Source organism: Oxyura jamaicensis, chromosome 28 (assembly GCF_011077185.1).
Source record: "Oxyura jamaicensis isolate SHBP4307 breed ruddy duck chromosome 28, BPBGC_Ojam_1.0, whole genome shotgun sequence".
Classification (NCBI taxonomy): Eukaryota; Metazoa; Chordata; class Aves; order Anseriformes; family Anatidae; genus Oxyura; species Oxyura jamaicensis.
Genome location: NC_048920.1, coordinates 4,399,229 through 4,425,191, shown reverse-complemented (window position 1 = coordinate 4,425,191; position 25,963 = coordinate 4,399,229). Strand labels below are relative to the sequence as shown.

Sequence of the window (25,963 nt, the reverse complement as noted above, 5' to 3'; positions counted from 1 at the left end):
CCCCCCCACCCTCCCGTCTCTGCCCCCCGCTCCCTGCCCTACGCGGGGTGTTTCAGAGCCCGCGGCCGAACGGGGTCCGTGGGCTGGGTCCGCTCGTTGGAAGCAGGCAAAACTCCCCAGATTTGGAGCAGTTCTGGGGGGGGGGGGGGGGGGGAGCCCACCTCGCTGGGATCTGTCACAAAAGGACACCCGGGCACGCCTCGGCCCTGGGCGGGTGTGCCAGGCGTGGGCTTTGTCTCGAGGAAATCCCAACTAGCCGTCTCCCCGAGTTGCGCCTCGAAGGAGAAAGCCCCCCGGTGAGGAAATGAAAAACAAATAAAAAAAAGAGAGAGAGAAAAAAAGGGGGATAAAAAATAAAATAAGAAAAAGGAAGGGAGCTGCTCCCGCAGAGATCCAGGTGGAGCTGGGTCCTCGGGCTGCTCGCGCCCCGACCTGGGGGCGTTTTGGCGACGCTCGCTGCTCCCGCTGCCCCCAGCCCCGCTGCCACGGCCCCGGCCCTCCCAGGGGGGCTCGGTGCCGGGGTCCCGGGGGGCATTTTATCGGCGGGGAAGCGGGGCGCTGGGCAGCCTCATTGTTCTCTTTGTTAGCCCGAGCCACGCTGCGATGAGCGTGGTGACATCATGCTCTGCGCTTCCCATTGGCCTGCGCTGCCTCCCCGCCAGCCGCGCTCCCGGCCGGCCCCAGCCGCCCAACTTTTCCGTGCACCCCTCGCCCCGGCACCCACCGGCTGACCGGCAGGCCCAGCCCGGCCGAACAGCACCGCCGAGCCCAGGACGTCGCCGGCGGCTCGAGGAGAGGAGCGCTGCGCCGCCACGGGGCGAGCAGCTCGCTCCGCTCGGGATGCGGGCGTGGATTCGGTCGGCGTGGCGGGGGGCTCGCAGCCCCCCGGGGATCCCTCTGTGGCTGGCGATCCAGCGGTGAGGTCCGTGCCTCCGCTGCGAAGCGCCTTCTTGGGTGGGTTGGGCAAACCCAACTTTGTCCAGGTGGAGCAGCCTCCGGCAGCACCCGGCCTCGGGGCGGCTCCTGCACCCCAAGGAGCTCGCCGGGTACCCCGCGTACCTCGCTTGGAGCTTAGGGTGCTCGTGGAGCCCCGTGGGGCTGCTGGAGGAGGCCATGAGAAATGCTCGTGCTACATCGAGGTGGGGCGAGTGGGGTTCTGCTGCAGGGTTTGGGGGGGGGACACGGTGCCGGCGATGGGCCGTGCGTGCCCCAGCCCGCCTGCAGCGCCCTTCCCCACAGGATTTGCTCCGTGGGTGCCTTTGGCTCCCCGGGGACGCTGCAGCCCCTTTTGTGCTGGGGTTTGGTGTGAGGAGGGGTCAGCGCTTGGTACCCCGGGTTTTTGCTGGCAGGGGGCAGGTTCAGCAGCACGTGGGGGCACAGGGGTGGCACCGGGGTGCTCCAGCTGCGCTCTGCTTCCTCCAGCGCTGCTGGCAGCTGCTCTAAGTCAGGGAAGCGCAAGGCCAGTGCAGCACCGGGGGCTTTAAACTGAGCAGAGCCCTTCCTTCTCGTGGCTCCTGTGCCTCGTCCTCCTGTGTCAGTGCTGGCACCGTGTCCCTCGGGTCCCCAGGTCCCCCTGTGGGCGCAGCAGTGTGCTGGGGGGGGGGCACCAAGCCTGGGGTGCTTTGCAGTGTCTGTGGTCGTTCCAGCAGCGAGCCGTGCTGTGGGCTCAGGTCGGATCCCCCTGAACCACGTCCCCGTCGCTCTCGTTTCTCCCGTGCCTGCTTTCGTCCTGAGCGCCCAGCCTGGCCAAGGGCCTGGAACGGGCACTTGTGGTGCCACGTGTGGGCAGGGACCGGGATCCCTGGTGGCTGAAAGGCTCTGGAGGCTGGCTTTGTCACCTCCCCGCCACCCGGGCTCTGCTCCCTGCCTCCCATCCCCTCAGCTCCGCCGCAACAAAAGAGGCAAGCGCGAGGCTCGTCAGAAATGTGTGTCCCAAAGGTGCTGCACTGGGGCATCGCTGGTGGCTCTGGGGTGACGCTCGGCTGCGGGGCCAAGCCCGCGGGGTCCCCTCATCCCCAGCCTGGCGATGGCCGGAGCAGGAGGGCTGCGGTCACGAGTGGCGAGGGGCAGCTCCGGGAGCTTCTCTGCGAGCTGGGGGTGGGCGTGTGCGCCTGACGGCACCTCGCGTGCCGGAGCGGCTCTCGGAGCGCTTTGGGGACCCGTCTCCTGTCCCCAGGACCCAGCAGCGCCTCTGCCCATGCCTCTTATCAGGGCGGAGGCAGGTCCCGCGGGCAGGCAGCGCTGTCCCCATCCAGCGGGCGCGAGGCTGTCCCCTGGGCTGCTGCATGACAGAGGGCGTTGGCCGGGATTACTCCAATTTCTCCTTTTTCTTTGATTTCTCTCCTCCAGACCTACTAAGTTACACCTTTCCCGAAGGCAGCAGCAGCTCAGGAAGCAAACCTTTGCTGCGCAAAGCACATCGGTGTTATGTCGGCTGGGCCGGAGGCTGTTGCTGCAGCCCCTTGTGTCCAGCCCGGCTCCGGTGGCGGCGCGGTGCCTGCGAGCCCGCATCCGAGGCCCTTCTCGTCCCTGCCCACACCGCTCCCGAAAGGCAGCATGGCCAGGCAGGATTACGTGGTCATGCCTTCGCGTGCAAGCCCATTCATGACTCTTGCCGTGGGAGGGACTGTCTCCAAAAAGCGCTGTGGGCATTGATCGCGTTCTGCTCTTTCCAGCCGGCAGAAGTAGGGCGGTGACGTGAAGGTGATCGAAGCCGTGCCGGGGAAGGGGGAGGCTGGGGCACAGGGCGGGCTGGCTGCTGGAGCCCCCGGCCCCGTGCTGGCATTGCCGGCGGGGTCCGTGCCCAGCAGCGTGTGTCCCGGGGGCTGCCGGAGCATCCCAAGGGCTTGGGACTCTGCTCTTGGCTCTGCCGCACGCGGCTTCGATCCCTGGCTCTGCTTCTCCACTGCAACGTGCGGACCCTTCTCAGCTCTGTGCGGGGTTTTGGGAAGTTGCTGTTTATAGAAGACGCCGGGATGCTCGAAGGGGAGATGCAGGAAGGATGAAATACGGCCGCTCTCCTCCCTGCCGGAGCACGGTGGGTGTTTCGGTGCTTGGAAGACGCGTGGAGAGACCGCGGGCCTCCTTTTTTGAGCCAGCCCCAGCATCTGCGAACCAACCTGCAGCATTTGGCTGGGCCTGCCGGTGAGCCTCGCGCCGCGCTGTCCTCCGCCCGCCGTGCCACGTCCTTTCGGCTGGCCTGGCCACCTCCTGCTGCCTCGTCTGAGCAGAGCCAGAAAGTCCTGGGGTTGGCAGCGGGTTGGGCTGGTCGCTGAAGGCTCTGCCTCTGGATCTTGGCTCTGGCACCAGCTCCCTCCTCGCCGTCTCGTGGCGAAGAGCCCAGCCTCCCTGCCTCGCTTTCCCCGGAGTCTGGAGAAGAAACAAAGGTGTGAGGTGCCCGCCTCCCGCAGAGCTGTTGTGAGGGAGAATTAATTACTGTTTGCAGAGGGGTGGAGAGAAGCGCTCAGCAAGAGGGGAGATGAGATGCGGCGGAGGAGCAACGTGTTCTTCTCCACGTCTGGTCCTGGTGCTGCTCGCCTGGACCGAAGAGGGCCGGCAGCTCCATGGCACGGGGTCGGAGGCGAGGAAGTGCTGGGGAAGAGGAAGGCCGAGGTCGTCTTGGAGGCTCTGCAGGCAGCGGTCCTGCTGCTTAACGCCACCAGGGACTCCTCTAGAGAAGCCCGGTTGCCCCCTGGGTTTTCGTAGCTCAGGGTTAGGGCACCGCAAGCGCAAAGCTCCTCGTGCGAACGGAGCCGTGGCCCGGTCACCGGCCAGGTGACAGCTGGCGTTGTCCTCACGTGGAGGGGCCACGCTGCGTCCCAGCGGGCTTTGGCCGGGCTGTGCTTGGGACCAGCGAGCAGATCAGCCGTGTGCCGTGGTGGGTTCCTTGTCTCCTGCCCAGATGATGCCGGGAGCGTGGAGGATGGCGAGGTGCCTCCCACACCACTCCACGGGTTTCGTGGGCACCCCGAGCGGCGTGGGGCTGCTGGCAGAGGGCCGGGGCCTTGTTGGCGGTGCCATGCGAGGGTGCTCGGGGCGAATGCCCCTCCGTGGGTGCCACCATGGCGATGATCCCCCGGGTTCTGGTTCTCGTAACCTGCTGGCAAGGGGCAGCCCCATGGGCAGGCACAACGGGCGCATCCGTGGGGCTGGCAGAGGGCGGCTCGTAGGTGGAAGGAGAGAAGGGTGTGGGGACTGCGGGTTGGGAGCGTTTGGGAGAGGAGCCTCCAGCTTGCGTCCCGCCAGCGCCGCCTTTGCAGGCAGAGACAGGGCTGGGCTCTGGTGCAAGGGGCTTTGCCCCTTGGCCGTCACCTGGCGGGGCTGCACACAGCAGAGACCCCTGGAGTGAAGGTGCTGCTGGCTGGCAGCACCATGGGGCCGTGGGTTGTTGTGAAGTGGGGCCCACGGGGCACCGAGCTGTCCCCAAGAGCCGTAGCTTGGAGACAGAGCAGCTCCTGGGGCTGGCGTGGATGTGTCGGGAAGGGATCTGTGCGGGCTGCGGCTCCCCAGGGTCTGCCCCCCTGTTTTGTTGGGTTGGTTTTGTTTTTGGATCCGAAACACACTTTTAAAGCCACCTTATTTATAGACTCCTAGCAAAGTCTGGCACCTTGTTTTCCTCCTCCCTCATAATTACTGCTGTGCGTCGGCCACCCCAACAAGCTAAAACCTGGGAACGCCGGCCGCTTGCGCGTGGCTGGGGCTCGGTGCTGGGTCTGGGGCGAGGGCTGGCGACGCCGCAGGACGCCCGGACCCCCCTGCAGCCCCCGTCCCGCACGGCGCCGAGCCCGGCCCCCACCCGCTGGGGTTGCGCTGCGCGGACTCGAGATGGATGCGGCCATCTGGGACGGAGGCTTGCGCAGCGCGCTTGGGTGGGGGCGTGTTGAGACTGATCTAAAATAGCTCGTACTGGTACAGAGCATTCCCCCAGTTGCAGGTTGGGGGTGAAGCCATGTGTGGTGTGCGGTCTGAGTCCACCGGGCTCGCTGGGGTCCCCCAGGTGGGCTGCGGGGTGCTCGGTGCTTTGGCACCTCCCAGAGCCCCCTGGGGAGGAGCAGGATCAGCTCAGCCACCTCGCCAGGGAGAGGGTTTGCTGGAGGCTGTGCCGGTGCGAGGCTGGGTGTCCTCTCCAGTCCCCAGGACCAGCAGACCTGTGGCTCACCGTGCAGCGTGGGTTTAAAAGTGTCCCTGAATCTGAGCCCAGGGAAGCTGCCTGTCCGTCGGTGGTGGCCGTGACCGGTGGAGCACCGCAGCTGCCACCCGCTGCTCAGCCAGCAGGTGCCAGCCCCATTTCTCTGGTTTAGGTGGAGTTTTGGGACCGCGATGGATGCAGCCAGTCCCCAGCCGGTCCCTGCAGCCACTCGGGGCCGTGCCGCTCTCCCGGTGCCCATCCCAGCAGCGAGCACGTCTCCGACACATCCCCGCGGTGCCCGTCTGTGAGTGCTCGTCTGCTCGTCACACCAGCCAGGCTCCTCACACAGAGCCGTGCGAGCGCTGTTCCTGCTGAGGGCAAGCAGCTTCCCCGGCCCCTCGAACGCTCAAACGCTGGGAAACTCCCGTAGCCACGCTCGGTGTGCCCCCGGGGGCCGTTGTCACCAAGCTCCAGGGTCTTGAAATCACTTTTCCGATTGGAAGAACAGTTTCAGACCTCAGGTGCAGGGGTGGCATCGGGGGGGGACCAGCAAAGCGCCCCTGCAGCTCTCAGGGGGGGCAGATCATGCCTGGTGCCACTGTGGATGTCACTTGGGTGCCACCGTGTCCCCAGAGGGTGCTGGAAGGAGGGTGCTGGCGGCTATGTGGGGTCTCAGGGCACCAAACATGCTGTGTCCCCCCAGCCAGAGCACCTGTCCCTGCAGCGAGCGACACCCTCAGAGCCTTGCTGCTGCCTCCAGTGTTTTGGCAGAGCCTCTGTGGGCTCCCGCGGGCTTGGTGCGGCTCCTCCCGCCCTGAGCCCCCCAGATGGTGCCAGGTGCTTTTAGCGCAGGTTGATTTCCCTGCTGTACCCCAGAGCAGGGTGCGAGCATTCCTCTCCTCCACTTCACCGCATCACCTGGGCTTGCGGTGCCCCTCTCCGTAACCGAGGTGAGCGTCGCCTCGGGAGAGCGAACCCTGCGCGTGGCGTTGCTGACACCGCCCGTGCCGGCCTCGTTCTGCCAAGGCGTGGAGCAGGGAGGGAGCTTGCAGCAGGTGCTGGAATAAATCTGGGAGGGCAACGTGGGGCTGCCAGGCTCCCTGCTCCAGGCAGCCTCGCCAGGACTGACACATGCTTGCTTAAAAAAAAAAAAAAGGGTCTTTGATGGTTGCTCGTTCTGCCCTGCCCTGGTGACTGGGCCACTGCTTTCCCCACCCCTGTGCTGCCCCCAGCCATAAATACACCTTCCAGTTGTTGTCCTAAATTAGGAAAAGCCCAGACAAACCCTTCTCCACCCACATTCTTCCTCTGCAAGCTCCTGCAGCCGCTCAGTGGCTTCCCCAGCTCCGGGAGCCAGTGTGGGACCGGGCGGCCCTGTGCCGAGCCCGGCTGCACCAGGGCTGACCCTGGGCGAGCAAAAAATCCCCGGGGCGATGCACGGCGAGAGGGACTCGAGGTGGTGGATTGCAACAAGTGCTTGGAGGTGGCCTCCAGACACTTGGTGTGGCCCGTGTAAAGTCCCAGCCCTCTGTAGCTGGTGGCTTTCCTGCGTCCCCAGCTGTGCCTGGCTGCTTCTCTCTCTGCCCCAGAGCCGGGCTGCCGCAAGCTGCCGGCACAAGCCGCAGTTTTTTGGAGGTGGTGTCCGGACAGGCTGGCCTCGTACCCTATCGCTTCCCCCCGGATGTGGCTATCGGAGGGCTCAGCGCAGCCACAGAGTGGGGTGCGACGCCCGGAACAGCCGCCGCTCGCTTATTTTGACAGCTTTTGAACTTTCAGTTATTGATGACAATGCCCTGGTGAGCACGCTGGTCTCCAGGAACAGCGCAGCCCCGTTAGGGCTCTGCTCGCTGGCGGCAGTGCCGAAAGGGAGCCAAGCGTGGGTCCGTGTCCCTGCGTGGGACAGGGCTGCCTGGGCGTCCTGCTCCAGCCCTGGCCGCGTCGCGGCAGCCTCCCGGAGCTCTGCTTTTTCCAGCCTCGCTGCTGGCAGAGCAGCCCTGCCCTCCCCCAGGGGCGAAGCCCTCCGTTCCTGCAGCCTCCGTCCCCGTGGGTTCCCGGCTTTGCTTCGGGCGCGATGTGCAGTGGGCACCTGGATCGCGTGCGCTTGGTGAAGCGCGGGCAGAGCCAGCAGCGGGGCTGGGAGGGCGCTGCGGGGACTGTCAGCTGCAGAGGGGCAGGGGCTCAGCCGGGCCGCACGAGGCAGCAAACCCCGGGCTCCTGCGTCCCAGCACGGGCTCTGCCCACTGGATCACGGTCCTGGTGCGGGGTGAGCAGGTCTTTCTAGAAACAGGAGCACTGGCAGCCTGTCCCTGCTGTAGTGTCCCTGTGTTGGTGTCCCGTGTGGCCCTCCAGAGAGGAACTAGGGAGGAGGCGAGGAGGGGGTGATGGTGCCTGGCTCCCCCACCCCTCCACATCCATCCCTGCTGCCTTTGGGCACAGCCGGGGCTGCTTCCCAGGGTTGGCAGCTGGTGCGAGGTGCGGGCAAACCAGCAAGAGCCCTCTCCAGGGGCGTCTGTGCTGCTGCTGCAGAGCCGGGGGACCTGCTGGGACCCGCTGGGTCCCGCTGGGTCTGCATCTTCCCCCCCGCGCGGTGAGCAGGGGTCCCCGCGAGGTCTCGCCTTTGACGTGACGTTTCTTTTCCGTTCTCGCTCTGCAGGCTGCAAAATCAAAGCCCTGCGTGCCAAGACCAACACGTACATCAAGACGCCGGTCAGGGGCGAGGAGCCCGTTTTCATCGTGACCGGGAGGAAGGAGGATGTGGAGATGGCCAAGAGGGAGATCCTCTCGGCCGCCGAGCACTTCTCCATGATCCGGGCGACGCGCAACAAAGTGAACGGGCTGACGGGCGCGATGCAGGGGCCCCCCAACCTGCCGGGACAGACCACCATCCAGGTGAGGGTCCCGTACCGCGTGGTGGGGCTGGTGGTGGGCCCCAAGGGAGCCACCATCAAGCGCATCCAGCAGCAGACGCACACCTACATCGTGACGCCCAGCCGGGACAAGGAGCCCGTCTTCGAGGTGACGGGCATGCCCGAGAACGTGGACCGGGCCCGGGAGGAGATCGAGGCGCACATCACCATGCGGACAGGCTCCTTCATCGACGTCAACGCCGACAACGACTTCCACACCAACGGCACCGACGTCTGCCTCGACCTGCAGGGGGGCACGGCCGGCTTGTGGGCCAAGGCCCCGCACCCTGCCCGGCGCCCCGCCGCCGCCCTGCGCAACGACAGCCTCAGCTCCCTGGGCAGCGCCTCCACCGAGTCCTTCTACAGCGGGCGGGTGGCGGACGCCAGCCCCACCAGCCCCTACAGCACCAGCAGCGGCTTCGCCTTCAGCGAGCCGCCGGCCTCGCTGGGCTCGGAGGAGTGCGACTTCGGCTTCGACTTCTTGGCCCTGGACCTCACGACGCCCACCACCATCTGGTCGCCCTTCGAGCGCGCCGGCAACCCCCTGCAGGCCTTCAGCGGCTGCTCCTCCTCCGTCGGCGGCTCGCAGAGACGCAGCAGCGGGGCGGCCACGCCGCGCCACTCGCCCACCCTGCCCGAGAGCGCCGGCGGGGCGCTGGAGCACCCCTTGGCCCGCCGCATCCAGAGCGACCCCGTCAGCACCTTGTCCTGGCTGCCCACCCAAGGCTCGCTCTCCTCCTTCTCCACCAGCACGGGCTACTCCTCCTCCTCCTCCCTGCCCGGCAGCATCTCGGCCGCCTCGGGCTCGCCCACCGACTCGAGCAGCTCCGACGGGCACCGCAAGAGCTCCCGCGAGTGCATGGTGTGCTTCGAGAGCGAGGTGATCGCCGCCCTGGTGCCCTGCGGCCACAACCTCTTCTGCATGGAGTGCGCCATGCGCATCTGCGGCAAAGCCGAGCCCGAGTGCCCCGCGTGCCACACGCCGGCCACCCAAGCCATCCACATCTTCTCCTAGCCGGGGCCGGCCAGCAGGGGCAGCCAGCCCCCCCCCCACCCCTCCAACACAGCTTTTTAAGGACTTTAAACTGTTGGAATCAACCTTTTTATTTAACGGATCAGACTGGGGGCGCGGGGGGGAGGGACAGAGATGCTATTTCTCTCGCTGGATGGAAGCCGGAGGGCAGGATCGCGGGGAGGGAGGGGCAGACGGAAAAAAAAAGGGGGTCGGGAGGGGTGGGGAGGAAGGGGCGGACGAAGACGACGAGGAAGAGGGGCGCAAAACCGCAGAGAGGAGCAAAATCAAATGTTTACAGAATAGCTTTAACTCTTAACCCGGCTGTGGCGGCTGGGAGGAGAAAGCCCAGCTGTTCTTCAACAGTCCTTTCCAAATAACAGTATTCAGTTTGCAAAGTTAAATAAACAGAAAGAAAAGGTCCGGTTGCACTTTTTATTTTAGGACACGCAAGGGTTGTCTTTTATTTTTTTAAAAGCATTCTATTATTATTATAATTGTTTTGTTGTCGTTCTTTTTGTATGTAGTTATTTTTTTGGATGATTCTTGATGGTTCTATAAATATATATATATTTTTTTTGTAACACAGGTCTTACCTTCTATTTTGCCAATGTGAAAACTGCCCAAAACGCGCATTACGAGAGGCCGGGGGTCGCGGCCGGGGGGGCCGGGCCGGGCAGGGGCTGGAGGGGGCACGGTGGACACGTCACGTCACAAAAACCCGACAGGTTTCTATCTCCTTTTGATTTCACGGTCGTTTTGTTTTGTTTGTTTTTAGTTTTATTTTTTTATTTTTTACCTCTTTATGTATATGTAGGGAATTTATAGGAAAATATGTACTTTATTGAATAAATTTTAAAAACTAAAATATATTTTATTTTAAAAAGAAAATAACGGACCTTTAACCTTACATGGCTAAAGTACTGATTATATATTTGCTGAGCTGACTTGACGGTTATGAAAATTGTATCAAGAGTTTTATTTTTTGACTTCAAAGCCTTCTTAATAAAGACTTTTTACTATATACGAACCCATGCGCTGCCTCCACTGCATCGCTGCCTGCGGCATCTCGGCACCGGGATGCTGGGGCACGGCTGTCCCACACCGCTCCTGTCTGTCGGTGTCCCCCCTCGGTGTTCCCTGGGGTGGTTTGGCCGGGTTTTGGGACCAGTCTGGGGAGAAATAACCAACTAAAGGCTGCCCAGCACCTGCTGTCTCCCTGGCTTTGGGAGCCTGGGCCGGTGTCCACAGGGATGCCCACCTACGGGATGCGTTAACGAGCCGCATGGCGCTGACGGCCCTCGGGTGAGCGGGGATTAATTTTTGCATCAGAAAACATCCCTGATGCGCTGTCCCACAAGGGGACGAGGCTCCCACCCTCCCATTTCCCAGCGGAGCGCCCCTTGGGATTGCTTCAGAGTGCAGCAGCCAGGTGCGGGGGGGTGCCCGGGGCAGGAGTGGGGTCTGAAGGGGGTGTTCGCGGGGTGAATTGTCCCCATCCTGGCCAGCGTCCCTGCTTTGTCCCCAGGGCTGCTCGCTGTCCTCCACCTCTCGCCCTGCTTGGGCAGCCCCTCGTCCCCCTGTCCCCAGCTGCCAGGCCACAGCCTCATCTTGGTCGCCAACCCTGAGCCCCTCGGCACCGGGCCATCAGCCACGTCCTCGCGGCATCCGGGGCCACCGTGGGCACGTGGGACCCATGGCTAGTGGCACCCGTGGGGCAGGAGGACCCACGGAAAATGGCACCCACAGGCCATGGGGACCCACCCACAGGCTGTCACCCATGGGCCATGGGGACCTACACCCAAGGTGCAGGGTGCCACCCCCCCAAACCCACGGTCCCCCCAAGGTGCAGGGTGCCACCCCCCCTAAACCCAGGGACCTGGGGCGAGGAATCCAGCACCCCACAGGGACCTCCCGTGGCAGGGGGGCCCAGGACGAGGGTCCCAAACCGGGTCCCCCCCCATGCGCCCACGGGTCCCTTCCTTGGCACGAGTCAGTGAAAAAGGCTGGAGGTGCGCTGAGGCTCGGCAGCACCCTGCTCCATCGCTCACCCACGGGTGCTTGGGGTGCCCTGGGTGGGGGCCGGGGTGCGGGTGGCCCAAGTTGCCCTGCATGAGGGCACTTTTGGGGTGTCTAAGAGAGGCTTGGGGTGCCCTCGATGGTCCCAGGTAGGGGGGGTGTTTCAAGGGGTCCTGGGTGGGGTTGTCCCAGATAGTGCTTCTCAGAGGGGTCCTAGGAGGGGGTTGGGGTGTCCCAAATGGGAGCTGGGGGTGTCTTGGGGTGCCTACGAGGGGGTCTCTTGGGGTGCTGCAGCTGTGGGGTGGGGAGAAGCTAGCCACAGCCCCCCCCCCCATGGTCTCCCCCAGCTGGTGTGGGTGTGAGGGGCTGAGCAGGAGGCAGAGCAGGGCGGGACCCCCCCCACCCAATTAGCAGCAATTAGTGGGTGGGGCCCCCCCACCCAATTAGCAGCAATTAGCGGCCATAAAGGGGCCACAGGCGGGGGGGGCAGCAGTGTGGCAGAAGTGGGGGGGGGACCATGGCAGCAGGGCAGCCCTACGGGCAGGTGAGGCTCGGTGCTGCTGGGGGTGGTACAGGGTGGGGGGAAAGGGCTGCCAATGCTGCCCCCCCCCCCCCCAGCACCTCTGGGACTCCTGCTGGTCCCTAGGAGGGGGCACCCAAAGCGCAGCCCCCTTTGCACCCCCCTCCCCAGCTTGCTTGCATTGTGTTCGCTGGGCTCTCGCGGGTCAGTAATGTGGGTGCTCCCCAGAGCTGGGGGGTTTGCTGCCTGCCGAGCCCCCTGGGTTTGCGATTTCAGCAGCCTCAGGATGGCTTCACCAGGCCCTGGCGAGGGGCTGGGGTGGGAGCAGGGCGTTAGAGCAGCAGAGGGCTCCGAGGCGGCGTGTGGAAGCAGCGAGGTGCTCCCTGAGCCCGGCAGCAGCGCTGCAGCCATTAGAGGAGCTTTTTCTCCCTTTTTAAGCTCGCAATATGGCCTCGTGCCTGCCTGCACGGAGCAGTGGGGGCACCGGCCCCCTGGAGCAGCCCTTGCTCCCTGCAGGCTGGTGGAGCTGCTGCAGCGGGGTCCCGGAGCTGGGCCAGCCCCACAGCAAAAGGACAGGGGGTGCTGCCTGCTGGGGAGAGAGCCACAGGGCTGGGGCAGAGAAAGGAAATTCGGGCTGGGGTATCTCCCCGGCTCTGTTTCTGGGGTGCCGGAGCTGGTTTTGAGCCCCTTCTTGCAGAAGCTTTCTGGTGTCGGGCTCTGTTCTTCAGTGATCCTGCAGCAGTAGCCCCAGTGCTTTCCTGCACGTCTGGGCAGGATCCCTGCCGGCAGGAGCAGCAGGTCCATGGGGCGCCCGGCAGTGATGCTGAGCACCAGGCTGCTGCCTCCAAGAGCCACAGGCGGCTGCGATGCCCAGCTCGGGGCTGTCTGCATCTCCTGTGCTGTGTCCGAGGCCATCTACAGGGACCTTGTCCCTTCTGTGTCCCCACAGGGTGCCCGGGTCTGGATCCCTGACTGCGTCCAGGTCTGGAGGGCAGCAGAAATAACCAGAGACTACGAGGAAGGAGATGACGTTCTGCACCTCCGCCTGGAGGATGGCTCGGTGAGGCTGGGGCCTCGTGGCCCCATGGGTCCCTTTGCTCACTGCATGGCCAGGCATCCCGAGCTGGGTGCTGGGGCTCCCTCTGTGCCCCCAAACCAGCCTGGGTTCCTCACCGGGGAGCAGAGAGGCCGTGGATGTGCCCGGTGATTTGTCTGCTGTCTGAGCGCAGCATGCTGTGGCCACATCCCCTGCCTGTGCTGCCACCATGGGGCCACCTGTCCCTGCTCAGCGCTCATCCTGCCCCGTCCCCGCAGGCGCTGGCTTACCCCCTCGAGTCCCAGCTGCCGCCTCTCTGCAACCCCGAGTGCCTCTCGGGCAAGGATGACCTGGTGGCCCTGAGCTACCTGCACGAGCCGGCCGTGCTGCACTCGCTCCGCGTGCGCTTCCTGGAGGCCAACGCCATCTACACCTACTGCGGTGAGCCCCTTGCACCCCCTGTCCCCCCGCAGCCCAGGATGGGTGCCCTCATGCCCCTTCCCTGTGCGTGCCCCCTTCCTCCAGGTATCATCCTGGTTGCCATCAACCCCTACAAGCCGCTGCCCATCTACGAGGAGGAGGTGATCTATGCCTACAGCGGCCGGGAGATGGGGGACATGGACCCCCACATCTTCGCGCTGGCGGAGGAGGCGTACAAGCAGATGGTGAGGTGAGAGCATCGCTATGGGGGGGGGTCCCGCTGCAGGAGCAGCCCCCCAGGTTGTGGTGGGGCAGGGCTGAAGCCTCCATACGGCCCATGGAGAGCCTTCCCCCTGGGGCACGGGCTCATGTCCTCCTCCCGCAGGTTTGGGAAGAATCAGTCCCTCATCATCAGCGGTGAGTCGGGCGCAGGGAAGACGGCGTCGGCCAAGTACGCCATGAGGTACTTCACCACCGTCGGGGGCTGCCTGGGGGACTCCAGCATGGAGGAGAAGGTGTTGGCCTCCAGCCCCGTCATGGAGGTGGGTCCCGGCCTGTCCCAGGCTCTCCCTGTGCTCCTCGTGGCCTTGAATCCCTGATGTTCCCCCTGATAAAATGGGTGGGTGGAGGGGACTGAACATCTCCGGAGCACCTGGAGGTCTGAGGCCACCTAACGCCTCCTTGCCAGGCCTTTGGGAATGCGAAGACGACCAGGAATGACAACAGCAGCCGCTTTGGGAAGTACATCGAGATTGGCTTCAGCCAAGCCCGTGTCACTGGGGCCACCATCAAAACCTACCTGCTGGAGAAGTCCCGTGTCACCTTCCAGGTGGGTCTCAGGGCGGTATGGGGACGGGGCTGCGCAGGGGCTGCCTTGCTCCTCCTGGGTCAAGCTGGGAGAGCGAAGTGTCCCTTGTCCCCAGTCTGAGGCCTGAGCACCACCCTCCTGGGGGCCCCGAGGTGACCCAGCCGCTCTTCCCACAGGCGAGAGCGGAGAGGAACTACCACATCTTCTACCAGCTCTGCGCCTCAGCCGCCCTGCCCGAGCTGCAGGGCCTGGGTCTCCGTGAGTACCCCAGCCCCATGGCAGGGCGTGGGCAGTGCTGGTGTTCCTGCTTTTCCCCAGAACAGGGGCAGGATTGGGCCGCCAGCTGGGTGCTGGGCATGCTCTGCATGGCAGGATGAGGGGGGCTGGGGGCCTGGTGGGGCTGTGCTGGTTTCACCACCCGCACATCTTGCCCACAGGTGGGGCAGAGACCTTCCACTACACCCGCCAGGGTCGGTGCACTGCCAGCACCGATGATGCAGCCGACCTGGACAGCACGCGGCACGCCTTCTCCCTCCTGGGTACTGTCCTGGTGGGGCATGGGTGGGGGAGGCCGTGGGGGTGGGCAGGGCTGGTCCCCATCATCCCACCGCCCTCATCCCGTTGCTGGTGGGAGCACCGGGGATGGACACCCCAGTGCTGGGGAGCCCAGGTATCCGCTGGGTATTCCGTCTCTCCAGCCTGGGGGACATGGGGATCCCCCCAGCACTGGGGGCAGCCCCTCATGCCCCCGCTGTGCCCGCAGGTGTCCCCGAGGCCGACCAGCTGGAGCTCTTCTCTGTCCTTGCTGCCATCCTGCATCTGGGCGACATCGCGGTCAGAGGGAGGGACCGCCATGGGGACGGGTGCTTTGTGGAGGTGGGCGAGAGCTCTCTGCTCCTGGCCGCATCGGGACCCGAATCCCGGCGGTGCTGGTGACACTTCTGTCCCTCTGCAGCCCACTGATGAGGCCCTGGGGCAGTTCTGCACGCTGCTGGGCATCGAGGAGGCGCAGGTCACACGCTGGCTCTGCCACCGCAAGCTGGTGACCGCTGGTGAGACCTACCTGAAGCCGCTCTCCAGGCAGCAGGCACTGGACTCCCGGGATGCCCTGGCCAAGCACATGTACGGGCAGGTCTTCAGGTGGATGGCAAGCAGGGTCAACCGTGCCCTGCGGTCACCAGAGGGCCACCACACCTCCATCGGCATCCTGGACATCTACGGGTAAGGACGGCTCTCCTCTGCCACGCCGTGTGGAAGAGCATGGTCCTGCTCCTGCCGTGGGTCCATGGCCACCAGCAGCTCCTGGCTGGCTGGGGTGGCTCTGCCCTGCTCAGCCGTGTCTCTGCTTGCAGGTTTGAGATGTTTGAGTTCAACAGCTTTGAGCAGTTCTGCATCAACTATGCCAACGAGAAGCTGCAGCAGCTCTTCAACCTGGTGGGTGTCACCCAGATGTCCCCTCCAGCACCCTGCTGTGCTGGTGCCTCTGGTTTCCTGCCCTGGGGATGTGGCTGGTCCTCTGGGCCTGGGGCTCTGGGAGGCTGCTGGAGATGGGCATGGCCCCAGAAGTGCCTCAGCCCCAGGGGAGGGGCTGCTTTGGTGCCCTGCAGAAAGCCGGGTGCTGCCTGCAGCCAGCCTGATAACCGGCCACCTCTGCCCATCTCATCTCGTCCTGCTCTCCATCCTTCCCTCTAGCACGTCTTCAAGCTGGAGCAGGAGGAGTACGTGACCGAGGAGATCCCTTGGATCTTCGTCGACTTCTGTGACAACCAGCCATGCATCGAACTCATCGAGGGCCGCCTCGGCATCCTGGACCTGCTGAATGAGGAGTGCAAGGTGGGCGCAAGGCACTGGAGCAGGTCACTGTGGCTGTCCCGAGCCCTTGGCTGTCCCTCTGACCCCTCTGCCTTTCAGATGCCCCAAGGCAGTGATGGGAGCTGGGCGCAGAAGCTCTACCAGACCCACCTCGGCAGCTCCCACTTCCAGAAGCCCAAGAGACCCATGGACGCCTTCATTGTCTGCCACTTTGCTGGCAAGGTAGGAGAGCTGCAGTGGTGGTGGTACCTCGCAGGGTGGGGGGCTTGGCAGCACCCAGCTCCTGACCCTTGGGAGCATCTCCTGGCTGGTGGCATCTCCTGCAGCCTCTGCCCTCTCTGTGCTGGGCTGCAGCTCCAAGGGCAGGAACTAGAGAAATTAGGAGAAATGTGGTGCCGCGGTGGTGCCATCAGCGGTGTGGCCACAGCCAGCCCTGGCTCCTGCAAGGGTCCTTTCCAAGAGCCCTGCCCCAATCCAGGCTGGGAAGCCCCTAATGCTGGTGCTGTCCCCTGCCAGGTGGAATACCAGTGCAGTGGGTTCGTGGAGAAGAACAGGGACACCATCCCCGAGGAGCTGGTGGGGCTGCTGCGGGCCAGCAAGGTGAGAGCCAGCCCCACGGGTGCTGGGAGGGGTGGGTGTTGCAGGAGGTGGAAGCCATGCAGGGTGAGCCCTGTGTTTGCTGGGGGTGGTGACCCACAGTCAGGGTGCCTTGTGATGTGGGTGCCCCCGTTTTATTCTCCTGCCCTCGGGCTGGGGTGCGCTGCTGCTCCCATGTCGGTAACGCTGTCTTCTCCTCTCCTCCACACTGTGTGGCCCTGGCAGAAGGTAAGGGACACTGGGGGGAGAGCTCTTGTTCACTTGCCCTTGGGTTCCCTTAGGGGGTGAGCAGGGGGGGCACAGCTGGTCCTGCACCTCTGGGGCACGTCAGGGCTGTGGCTGTGTCGGGATCCTGCACGGGGCTGGCCTCTGGGTCCATGTGTCCTGCTGGTGCTGGCTCTGGGGCGGTGTGGGGTGCTGCAGGCCTGCCCTGCTCACAGCTCTGCTCCACGCAGTCTGCCCTGCTCGCCGAGCTCTTCCTGGAGGATGGGGACGGGGCCGTGTCCCTGCAGTCCCGCAGGTCCAGCGGCCCCCGGCTGCCCGGCCGCCCCAGCCGCAGGTCCCTGCCCAGCAGCCAGAGGAGCAAGAAGTCCATCTCCAGCCAGGTACAGGATGAGGGAGCCCCGAGCCCTGCTCTGTCCTGGGGGACCCTCTGTGCTGGCCCTGACCGCGTTCCCGTTGTGCTCCGCAGTTCAGAGCCTCCCTGAACCGGCTGATGGAGACACTGGGCAGCACCACGCCGCACTACGTCCGCTGCATCAAACCCAACGACGGGAAGCTGCCCTTTGTGTGAGCGCAATGGGGATGCTGCGGGGCTCTGCTCCCCCCTCTGAGCCGTGTCCCAGCTGCCCTATGTGCCTTGGTGCACACCTGGATGAGCTGCGTGGGATCCTTTTTTTTTTTTTTTCTTTTTGGCCCCAGGTTTGACTCCAGGCGAGCGGTGGAGCAGCTGCGAGCCTGTGGGGTCCTGGAGACCATCCGGATCAGTGCCGCAGGCTACCCCTCCAGGTACCCCCTGCTTCCCCAGCACCCTGGGGCTCCCCCTGGCCAGAGCACCCCCCTGATCCCCTCTGTGCCCCACAGGTGGACGTACCAGGAGTTCTTCGACAGGTACAGGGCTCTGGTGAGCAGAGAGGAGCTGGTGGGTGCTGATGTGAAGCAGAGCTGCAGCCTTGCCCTGGGGAGACTGCTCCGGGTAAGGGCTCCGCTCAGGGGGTGCAGCTGTGGTTCCTGAGCATCCCTTGCAGATGCTTTTTCCCATCTTTCTTCCAGTCTGTGTATGTGCCTGGTGGGGTGCAGAAATGGGTGTGATAGTAATGGGGAGGAACTGGGATTCCCCCAGCTGCTGAGGAAACTGAGCAAGGGAGGTTGGGAGCATGCAGAGCACCGCTTTGGAGGAACCCAGCCAGGGCGTGCATCCTCCATGGTTCTGACTCCCCCCTTCTGCCCCCCAGGACCCCAGCAAGTACCAGTGTGGGAAGGGCAAGGTGTTTTTCCGGGCTGGCCAGGTGGCGTACCTGGAGGAGCTGCGGTACCGGCGGCTGCGGGCAGCCTGCACCCTGCTGCAGCGGCACCTGCGGGGCTGGCTGGCGCGGCGGCACTTCGGGCAGGTGCGTGCTGCGGTGCTCTGCCTGCAGCGCCATGCCCGGGGCCTGCTGGCCCGCAGGTGAGTGGGGCCGGGGCTCTGAGGGGAGATGCAATGAGCTAAGAACCAGCTCTGGGGTGGGCTGGGGGCTCTGCTGCCCTGCACCCAGCTCCTCACCTCCCTGCAGGCTCACAGCAATGCTGCGGAGGAGCAGAGCTGCCGTGGTGCTGCAGAAGACGGTGAGGATGGTGCTGGCCCGGCGCTCCTACCTGCGCACACGCCGGGCTGCTGTCACCATCCAAGCCTTCGCCCGGGGCATGTTTGCCCGGCGGCTGTACCAGCAGGTAGGAGCCTGGCAGGGCGCTGGGTGCCCCCATCCTGCAGTGGGGAGCTCCTGCCCCATGCAACTGGGGGAGCAGCTCGCTCTTGGTGATGCCGTCACCTTCCTGATGTCTTGGTGACAAACTGGCTGCTCTCACCATGCTGCTGGGGGTCAGTTGGCATCACAACACCTCTTGGTGACAGCGTGGCACTGACCCCAGTGTCCCCAGGTGCACAGGGCTGGCATGGCCATTGTCCCCGTGCCTGCTGGTGGTGCCACCACCCTGTATCTCCCTCGCAGATGGTGCGGCACCAGAAAGCCGTGGTGATCCAGGCAGCTGTCAGGGGCTGGCTGGCCCGGAGCCGCTACGCCCGGCTGCGCGGGGCCGTGCTCTACCTGCAGTGCTGCTACCGCCGGGTGCGGGCGCGCTGGGAGCTGCGGCGCCTGCGGGCGGAGGCACGCTCGGTTGAGCATTACAAGCAGCTGCACAAGGGCATGGAGATCAAGGTGATGCAGCTGCAGTGCAGGCTGGATGAGCAGGTGGGTGCTGCAACCTGCCTCGGACCTGCCTTTGCCAACCAGTCCCCATATAATCAAAACCACAGCCCTGGTCTGCCCCATCCCGGCCACCGAGCTGGCCCTGCGGGGCGTGTGTCCCCAGGCAGGAGTGCTGCGTCTAGGGGCCAGCGCTGGGTTTCTGGTGCACCCTGGGGATGTGCTGGAGCCCTCCTGGGTGTTTGGGTGGGCACAGCCTCACAGCACGGCGGCGTGTGCCGGAACGGCTCTGGCACAGCGTGTTCTCCCACTGGCCACATCTGCCGCTGCCATCTGGGCAAGTGTCTCAGCTCCGGCTGCTGCTGCTCCAGCTCGGGGGGTGGCTGTGGAGTGCGAGGGAGGGCCCCGCAGTGCTGCCCTGTCCCTGGGGATGGGGGCAGTCAGGAGGTGGGGAGCGGGATGTGAGGGCATGGCAAAGCTCACGATGCGTGGCTCCATCTGGGATGGTGCCCGATGGAGAGCTCTGCGTGGTGGTGGTGGTGGGGTAACTAAGGCTCAGGGCTCTCATTGATGGGGAGAAGGGGACCCAAGGAGACACCCCCAGCACCCCATAATCTGCTCTGACCCCAGGCCCAGGAGAAGCAGCGGCTGGCAGAGCAGCTCTCAGCGCTGAATGCTGCCCACGCCGAGGAGGTGCAGCGCCTGCGGGCAGAGATGCAGGGGCTGCGGGAGGATGCGGCCCGCGATGCCCAGGTCCAGCGGCTGCAGGAGCGGCTGGCTGAGCTGGAGAGGCACAGCACCGAGAGCCGCCTGGCCCAGGAGGTCGAGGAGCTCCGGCAGGTCCGTTGTGGGGATTGTGGGGATAGCTGGGGCTGCGCTTGCTCTATGGGGGCTTTCCAGGGCCCCAAGCCTGGTGCTGAGTGCCCACGGAGAGGTCCCTGGGCTGTACCAACCCCTCTGCTTCTGCCCCCAGCGCCTGGCAGAGGTGGAGGCCGTGAAGCTGCACCTGGGGGAGGAGAGGGATGCCCTGATGCAGCGCACCTTGGAGCAGTCACAGGATCTGGAAGGTAGAAGGGGTCCCCTGCCCCATCCTGCACGAGGCTGGACCTGCAGGCCTGGCATGCCCCCCTCCCCCCCCCCCCCCCCCCCCCCCCCATTGCAGGGGCTGCGTCCTGTCCCCAGCCCCGTGTGTCCCCTGTCCCCTGCAGAGCAGCACCAGCGTGCGGCACGGGAGAGCCGGGGGCTGCAGCAGGAGCTGGAGGAGGAGCGGGCGCGCTACCAGAGCCTGGTGAAGGAGTACGCCCGCCTGGAGCAGGGCTACGAGAACCTGCGGGACGAGGTGGCCTTCCACAGGGTGAGGGGCTGGGGGACTCGGCCCCCCTGGGCCCCCCCCCCCGGGCTATGGGAAGCAGGCACCTGAGTTTGTGTGCTGGGGGCTCCCCCAGCTAAGGCAGCCTGGGGAGCTCAAAAGCCACCGTCCTTGAAGCTGGAGGGCTGAGCTGCCCTGTCCTTGTGCCCCATCCTGGGGAGGGGACACGTGGTGCATGCCAGCCGGTTGGTGTTTGGGGCACGGGGCACCAACCCTGCCTTCCTCCCCCTCAGCAAAGCACCTTCAGGCGCTCCCCTTCGTCCGAGAGCTTCCTGGGCTCCGAGAGCAGCTACCTGTCCTCCATGTCCACCGCCCCGTCACGGGATGGTTCCGACCAGCAGGCTGAGGTAGTGGGGACAGCGGCGGGGGTGACAAGGGGCCTGTCCGTGGGAGCCTGTGGGGCCAGCCATGCACCCACCTGGGGGTGTTGGCAGGGATTTTAGCCCCTGGCTCCCACACCAAGCCCCCTCCTTGCACCCAGGGGCCGGAGGAACGCTGTCAGCTGGTGCCCGAGGGCCCCCAGCCCACAGGGGAGCCGCTGCCCAACGGTGGCACAGGGCAGGACCCCTTGGAGCAGGCGTACCTCCTCCTGCTGGGGCAGCTCAATGCCGTCACCGAGGAGCTGGCCCGCACCCGCGAGGAGCTGCGGAGGAGCAAAGCCTCAGCCGAGCACGAGGAGAAGAAACCCCTGGACTTCCTCAAGCGAAGGGTGAGCTCCTGCCCCGCTGGTAGGGGGCCAGATGGGGCTGTTGGGGCAGCTCTCACCCTGCCCTGCTCTCCTGGCAGAACATCGCCGGGATGCTGGGGCTGGGCAGGAGCCCGGAGAAGGCTGCAGATGATGACTTGAAGCACGCGTACGACGCCGTGCAGGTTACCAACAAGTGAGTGTGGCTCCAGAGAGGGTCTGGCTGGGGCTGGGTTCCCTGCAGTGGGCTGCAGCATGGTGGGGTGCTGCTGGGGGGTTCCCTGCTGTTCTGGCCAGCTGCAGCCACCTCACCCATGCAGTGCTGTGATGCATTCTGGGCTCCCCTTCCCTGTTGTGCTGCATCCTCCTGGGAGGCTGGAGCTCCCCAGAAAGGGTGCACCCCCCCCCACTGGCTTTCTGGGGGCCCCAGCCTGTTCCTGGGCTGACCTTGGTGCATCCAGAGGGAAGATCAGGGCAGGGGGGAAGTCCCAAGCCTACAGGCTTTGAGAGACAAATAGTGTGAGGGATGGGGTGTGATGATTCACAGCACTATGGAAAGGTTTGGGTTGGAAGGGACCTTGAAGCCCACCCAGTCCCACCCCTGCAATGGGCACAACCCCCCCACCAGCCCAGACTGCCCCCAGCCCCATCCAGCCTGGCCTTGGGCAGTGCCAGGGATGGGGCACCCACAGCTCCTGGGGGCAGCCTCAGCCAGGGCCTCACCGCCCTCAGGGGGAAGAATTTATTCCCAGCAGCTCATCTAAACTTACCCTCTTTTAGTTTAAATCAGTTACCCCTTGTCATATCAGTACATGCCCTTGTGAAAAGTCTCTATCCATCCTACAAGTCCCCTTTAGGCACTGCCAGGCCGCTGTGAGGTCTCCCCAGAGCCTTCTCTTCTCCAGGCTGAACACCCCCAACTCTCCCAGCCTGTCCTCATAGCAGAGCTGCTCCTGCCCCTGAGCATCCCTGTGGCCTCCTCTGGACTCTCTAGCAGGTCCCTGACCTTGTGCTCCAGGTGGGGTCCCACGGGGGCAGAGCAGAGGGGCACAATCCCTTCCCTCGCCCCGCTGATCACCCCTGATGCAGCCAGGGTGCAGCCGGCTTCCTGGGCTGCGAGCAGGCGCTGCTGGTTCATGTCCTGTTTCCCATCCACCAGTACCCCAAGCCCTTCCCCACGGGCTGCTCTCCATCCCTTTGTCCCCCATCCTGTGCTGATGTCTGGGACTGCCCCAACCCAGGTGCGGCACCCTGTGCCTGGCCTCCTTGGGCTGCACGAGGTTCCCGTGGGCTCACCGCTGAGCACACCCCAGGTCCCCGGGTATGGCACCCCCTCCTCCTGGCTCTGCACCCCTCAGCGGGGTGCATGCACGTGCCGAGGGTGCGCTCGACCCCGCTGTGTGCCGCTGACAGTGATAACAGCCGGGTCCCAGGGCAGGCCAGGCAGGTGACAGCGGCCCAGCTTGGTGACTTGGGTTCCCCCGGCGCACGCAGGCTGCTGGCGAGCCAGCTGCAGGAGGAGAAGCAGCAGCACGAGGAGGAGGTGGAGGGGCTGCACCTCGACATCCGCTCGCTCAAGCAGCTGAGCCAGCAGCAGGCAGCCCTCATCCAGGACCTGCAGCGGCACCAGGGCCAGGAGGGGCTGCAGCACCAAGTCGTGCGGCTCAAGGAGGAGAATTGGGTAAGGGGGGGGGACAGGGCTCGGACAGCTCCCCCCACCCCATAGCGAGCTGCAGCATCCCACTGGGGAGCGATGCAGGGGACCCAAGGCACCCCCCAGCTCCGTGCCCCATGAGTTGGGTGCTGGTGGGGGTGGCTGAGCCCTACAAGAGCTGTCCCTGCCCAGGAGCTGGCCCAGAAGCTGGAGAAGCAGGAGAGGACCACCATGAAGCTCCAGAAGCAGCTCAGAGCCTACGCAAAGCAGATCCAGGACTTCACAGGTAAGTGCCTGTATGGGTGGGGGGCAGGCTGGTTTGGGGCTGCTGCGTCACCCGGCCTCAAGGTCGGGACTGGGGCACCTCCAAACCCCGGGGAGCTGCTCTTGGGCTGAGCCAAAGGGACCTGCTCCTGGTCCCCCAGTCCAGGACATAGCAGGATGTGACCCGTGCTCCTCCCCAACAGTGAAGAGAGAGACCACCGGGCTGGGGCAGGAGCCAGCAGCATCCCAAGCGGTCCCATCCCCACCGGGGCTGTCCCAGGCCATGCTGGTGTGGAGGATGGAGGATGAAGGGCGCATCATCAAGGCCATCATCACAGGTAGGGTTTGGGTGGATGGGGACCACATTACCCAACAAAGCAGCTTGCTCCCTACTAGGGTTTCTTCCCCCAAAAGATGGTCTCATCCTTCCCACCTGGCTGGGGCAGCATCCTGCCCCCTTCAGCTCTCTGTAAGTGCCTGCCCTCTGCTCCCCCCCTGCAGACTACCGCCCGCAGAGCATCCCAGGGGTGCTGCCAGAGCTGCCAGCCTTCCTCCTCTTCCTCTGCCTCCGCCATGCGGACCACTGCCGTGATGAGCCACGGGCCCGCTCCCTGCTGGATGCGGCCATCAATGCCATCAAGAGGGTGATGAAGGTGCTGGGCCTGGCTGCCGGGGGGGGGGGGGATTTGGGCTGAGGAGCAGGAGCTCTGCTGGCCAACATGGGGGGAGGAGGCCCTGGGGCTGCGGCCTGGTCCCCAGGGCTTTGTGTGACAGAGCTGGGGAGTCCACCCTGAGCATCCCCTGGGGCTTAGGGAGGGGGGCATGGAGAAAGCATAGGGTGGGGGTGCTTGGTGCTGGCACTGCTGGAGCCTCGTTAACCCCACACCCCTGTGTTCACTTCTTCCCCCTTGCAGAAGCACAGTGATGACTTTGAAGTTGTGGCCCTCTGGCTGGCGAATACCTGCCAGCTTCTGAACTGTCTGCGCCAGTACGGCCGGGATGAGGTAGGGCTGGGCTGGGGAGGGGGGCATCACACCCCTACACCCTTCCCTGGGAGATGTGGGGGCTTTGGGGACGTTGGGAATGGGGCAATGATGCTCGTCCAGGGCTGGGGCTGCATCCCAACCTGGGTGTGCACGGGGATGTACAGGGATGGAGCTCATGCCCTCATTCCCCAGGAGGGATGGGGGGGTACCCCTGTATTTTTTTTCACTTTTATATTTTTGTCCCCTTCCTGGGGTTGTCTCCCTGACCTGGCCATGCCCACAGAGCTGCTCCCAGGGGAACACGGTGCAGCAGAGTGCGCACCGCCTGCAGCACCTGGACCTGCAGAGCGCTGCCCGCAGCCTGGGCGCCTTGGCCGTGCAGCTCTACCAGCAGCTCGTCCGCACCGCCGAGAAGCGCCTCAAGCCCATGATTGGTACGGGAGAGGGGGCTCAGGGAACTGGGGCTGGGACCTGGGGGGCTCGCAGGACCCCTGTCCTGTGATGGGGAGGGAGCTTGTCCTGGCTTGGGGAGGGAGCGCTGCATGGGCAGCCTGACGTGCTGTGCCCAGAGGTGGGCTTGGAATTGGGTCTCCATGGGGTTCTGCTGCTCCCTGAGCCTCCCAGCTTGGAAGGGGGAGCTGGAGGGGGCTCAGCAATGCGGAGCCAAGGAGCCCTGCAAAGCACAACGCAGCACCTCCTTGCTCTGACCAACCTTTTTCTTTCCTTTTTTTTTTTTTTTACCCTAACCCTCTAGTTTCAGCAATGCTGGAGAGCGAGACCATCCAGGGCTTGGCTTCCTCCTGCCCTCCCGGCCTCCACCGGCCCTCGGCCCCCATAGCCCACACCCTGCCCGAGCTCCTGCAGCAGCTGGGCTCCTTCCACCAGGTGCTGGGCCGCCACGGGCTGGCCCCGGCTGTGGGGCACCAGGTCCTGCGCCAGCTCCTCTTCCTCGTCAGCGGCACCACCCTCAACTACCTGCTGCTGAGGAAGGATGCCTGCTCCTGGAGCCGTGGCATCCAGCTCAGGTTGGTCGCCGCACAGGGTTGTAGTGCACTTGGGGGGGGTCCAGGACATGGTGGGTGCCTCCCCCTGACCCCTTGTCCCCGACAGGTACAACATCAGCCAGCTGGAGCAGTGGCTGCGGGCGCAGGGGCTGCAGCACAGCGGGGCCCGTGAGGTGCTGGAGCCGCTGGTGCAGGCTGCCCAGCTGCTGCAGGTGAAGAAGGCGACGGAGGAGGATGCTGGAGCTATCTGCAGCCTGTGCACGGTGCTGTCACCACAGCAGGTAATGGGGGGCCATGGGGGTTCTTCAACACCTGGGGGGCTCCCATCCCACCTCTGGAGCTGCTCAGCCCCTGTGGGCTGGGAGCCTGGGGCAGGGGGGGTCACAGAAGTCCACTGCTGTCCCTCCAGGTTGTGAAGATCCTGCGGGCGTACACCCCGGCTGTGGGGCTGGAGGAGCGCGTGAGCCCCGGCTTCATCAGCACTGTGGAGGTAAGCAGGGACCTTGGCTCCGGCCCCCCGGGCTCTGTGCCCAGGCCAGCCCCTTGCTGAGCGCCGTGTCCCCCGCAGAGGCGACTGCAGGAGCAGCAGCAGGGGGCTCCCAGCCAGCTGCTGGTGGACACCAGCCACCTCTTCCCCGTGAACCTGCCCTTCGTTGCCTCCCCCGTGCACCTGGATGAGCTCCGCATCCCCGACACCATCGACCTGGCCTTCCTCGTCCGCCTCTGAGCCCTGTCCAGCCCCGTGGGGGCAGGAGGACAGCGGCGGGTTGGGGCTGCTGCGCTTTGTGGTGCTCCCGTGGGGGCTGTTCGGCGCTGTGAGCTGCAGGTACTTGTGTTTTGTGGCACAGCCACAACTGTTTTGGCCACTTTTTAATCCTTTGGTGTTAATAAAAGTCTTTGCAGATAACTTGGGTGTCCAAGGTTGGCTGTGGGCGCGCTGTTTGTGGGGTGGTGGCCTTGGGGTGGAAATGGTTGGAGGTGGGGGGGTGTTTGGGGTCTGCTCCACTCCCCTTTAACCCCTGGGATCAAGTTTGGCCTTTGCCTGGGTTGGAAGAGCAAATCCTGAGCCGCAGGCGGGGCGGTGCAGCATCCCTGGGGTCTTTATCCTTGGTGTTGAGCTTAAAGGGGGGGGTAGCAGGGATAGGGAACCCCTGGGTGCCGGCTCCTCCCTCCCCTCCAGCACCCGCAGCCACAGCCAAGGGTGTGCTTTTTAATGTCAGTTATAATAAAATATTTTTACAGAGCCCAAAAAAGTCAAAATAGTGCAAAACATCTCACGGTCATGCATCCATGGTAGCCCCCGCTGCGGGGGGAGGTACAGACACAGGGACATCGGTGACA

The 25,963-nt window shown here is 64.8% G+C and overlaps 2 protein-coding genes across 2 annotated transcripts; both read left to right on the top strand.

Annotated features, from left to right (window-relative positions):
* Positions 1-7,510: 7,510 nt before the first annotated feature.
* On the top strand, positions 7,511-10,076 carry MEX3D (mex-3 RNA binding family member D; the record flags this gene model as incomplete). Its single annotated transcript, XM_035348433.1, has 1 exon — positions 7,511-10,076. A coding segment is annotated over one exon (1,539 nt), but the record flags the coding sequence as incomplete, so codon positions are not given.
* Positions 10,077-11,582: 1,506 nt separating this feature from the next.
* Positions 11,583-25,529, top strand: LOC118179119 (unconventional myosin-Vb-like). Its single transcript, XM_035348208.1, has 38 exons — positions 11,583-11,609; positions 12,535-12,645; positions 12,900-13,062; positions 13,147-13,291; positions 13,427-13,583; positions 13,730-13,870; positions 14,026-14,107; positions 14,287-14,388; positions 14,613-14,725; positions 14,805-15,070; positions 15,202-15,283; positions 15,542-15,682; positions 15,761-15,883; positions 16,178-16,261; positions 16,484-16,486; positions 16,714-16,863; positions 16,950-17,047; positions 17,180-17,266; positions 17,342-17,453; positions 17,713-17,924; positions 18,031-18,187; positions 18,466-18,705; positions 19,291-19,500; positions 19,634-19,727; positions 19,869-20,014; positions 20,263-20,376; positions 20,511-20,738; positions 20,816-20,910; positions 22,209-22,395; positions 22,561-22,654; positions 22,836-22,970; positions 23,134-23,285; positions 23,547-23,636; positions 23,902-24,052; positions 24,373-24,643; positions 24,729-24,903; positions 25,032-25,112; positions 25,191-25,529. The coding sequence occupies exons 1-38, from the start codon at positions 11,583-11,585 to the stop codon at positions 25,347-25,349; spliced, it is 5,178 nt and encodes a 1,725-aa protein (XP_035204099.1). The 3' UTR covers positions 25,350-25,529.
* The last annotated feature ends 434 nt before the right edge of the window (positions 25,530-25,963 follow it).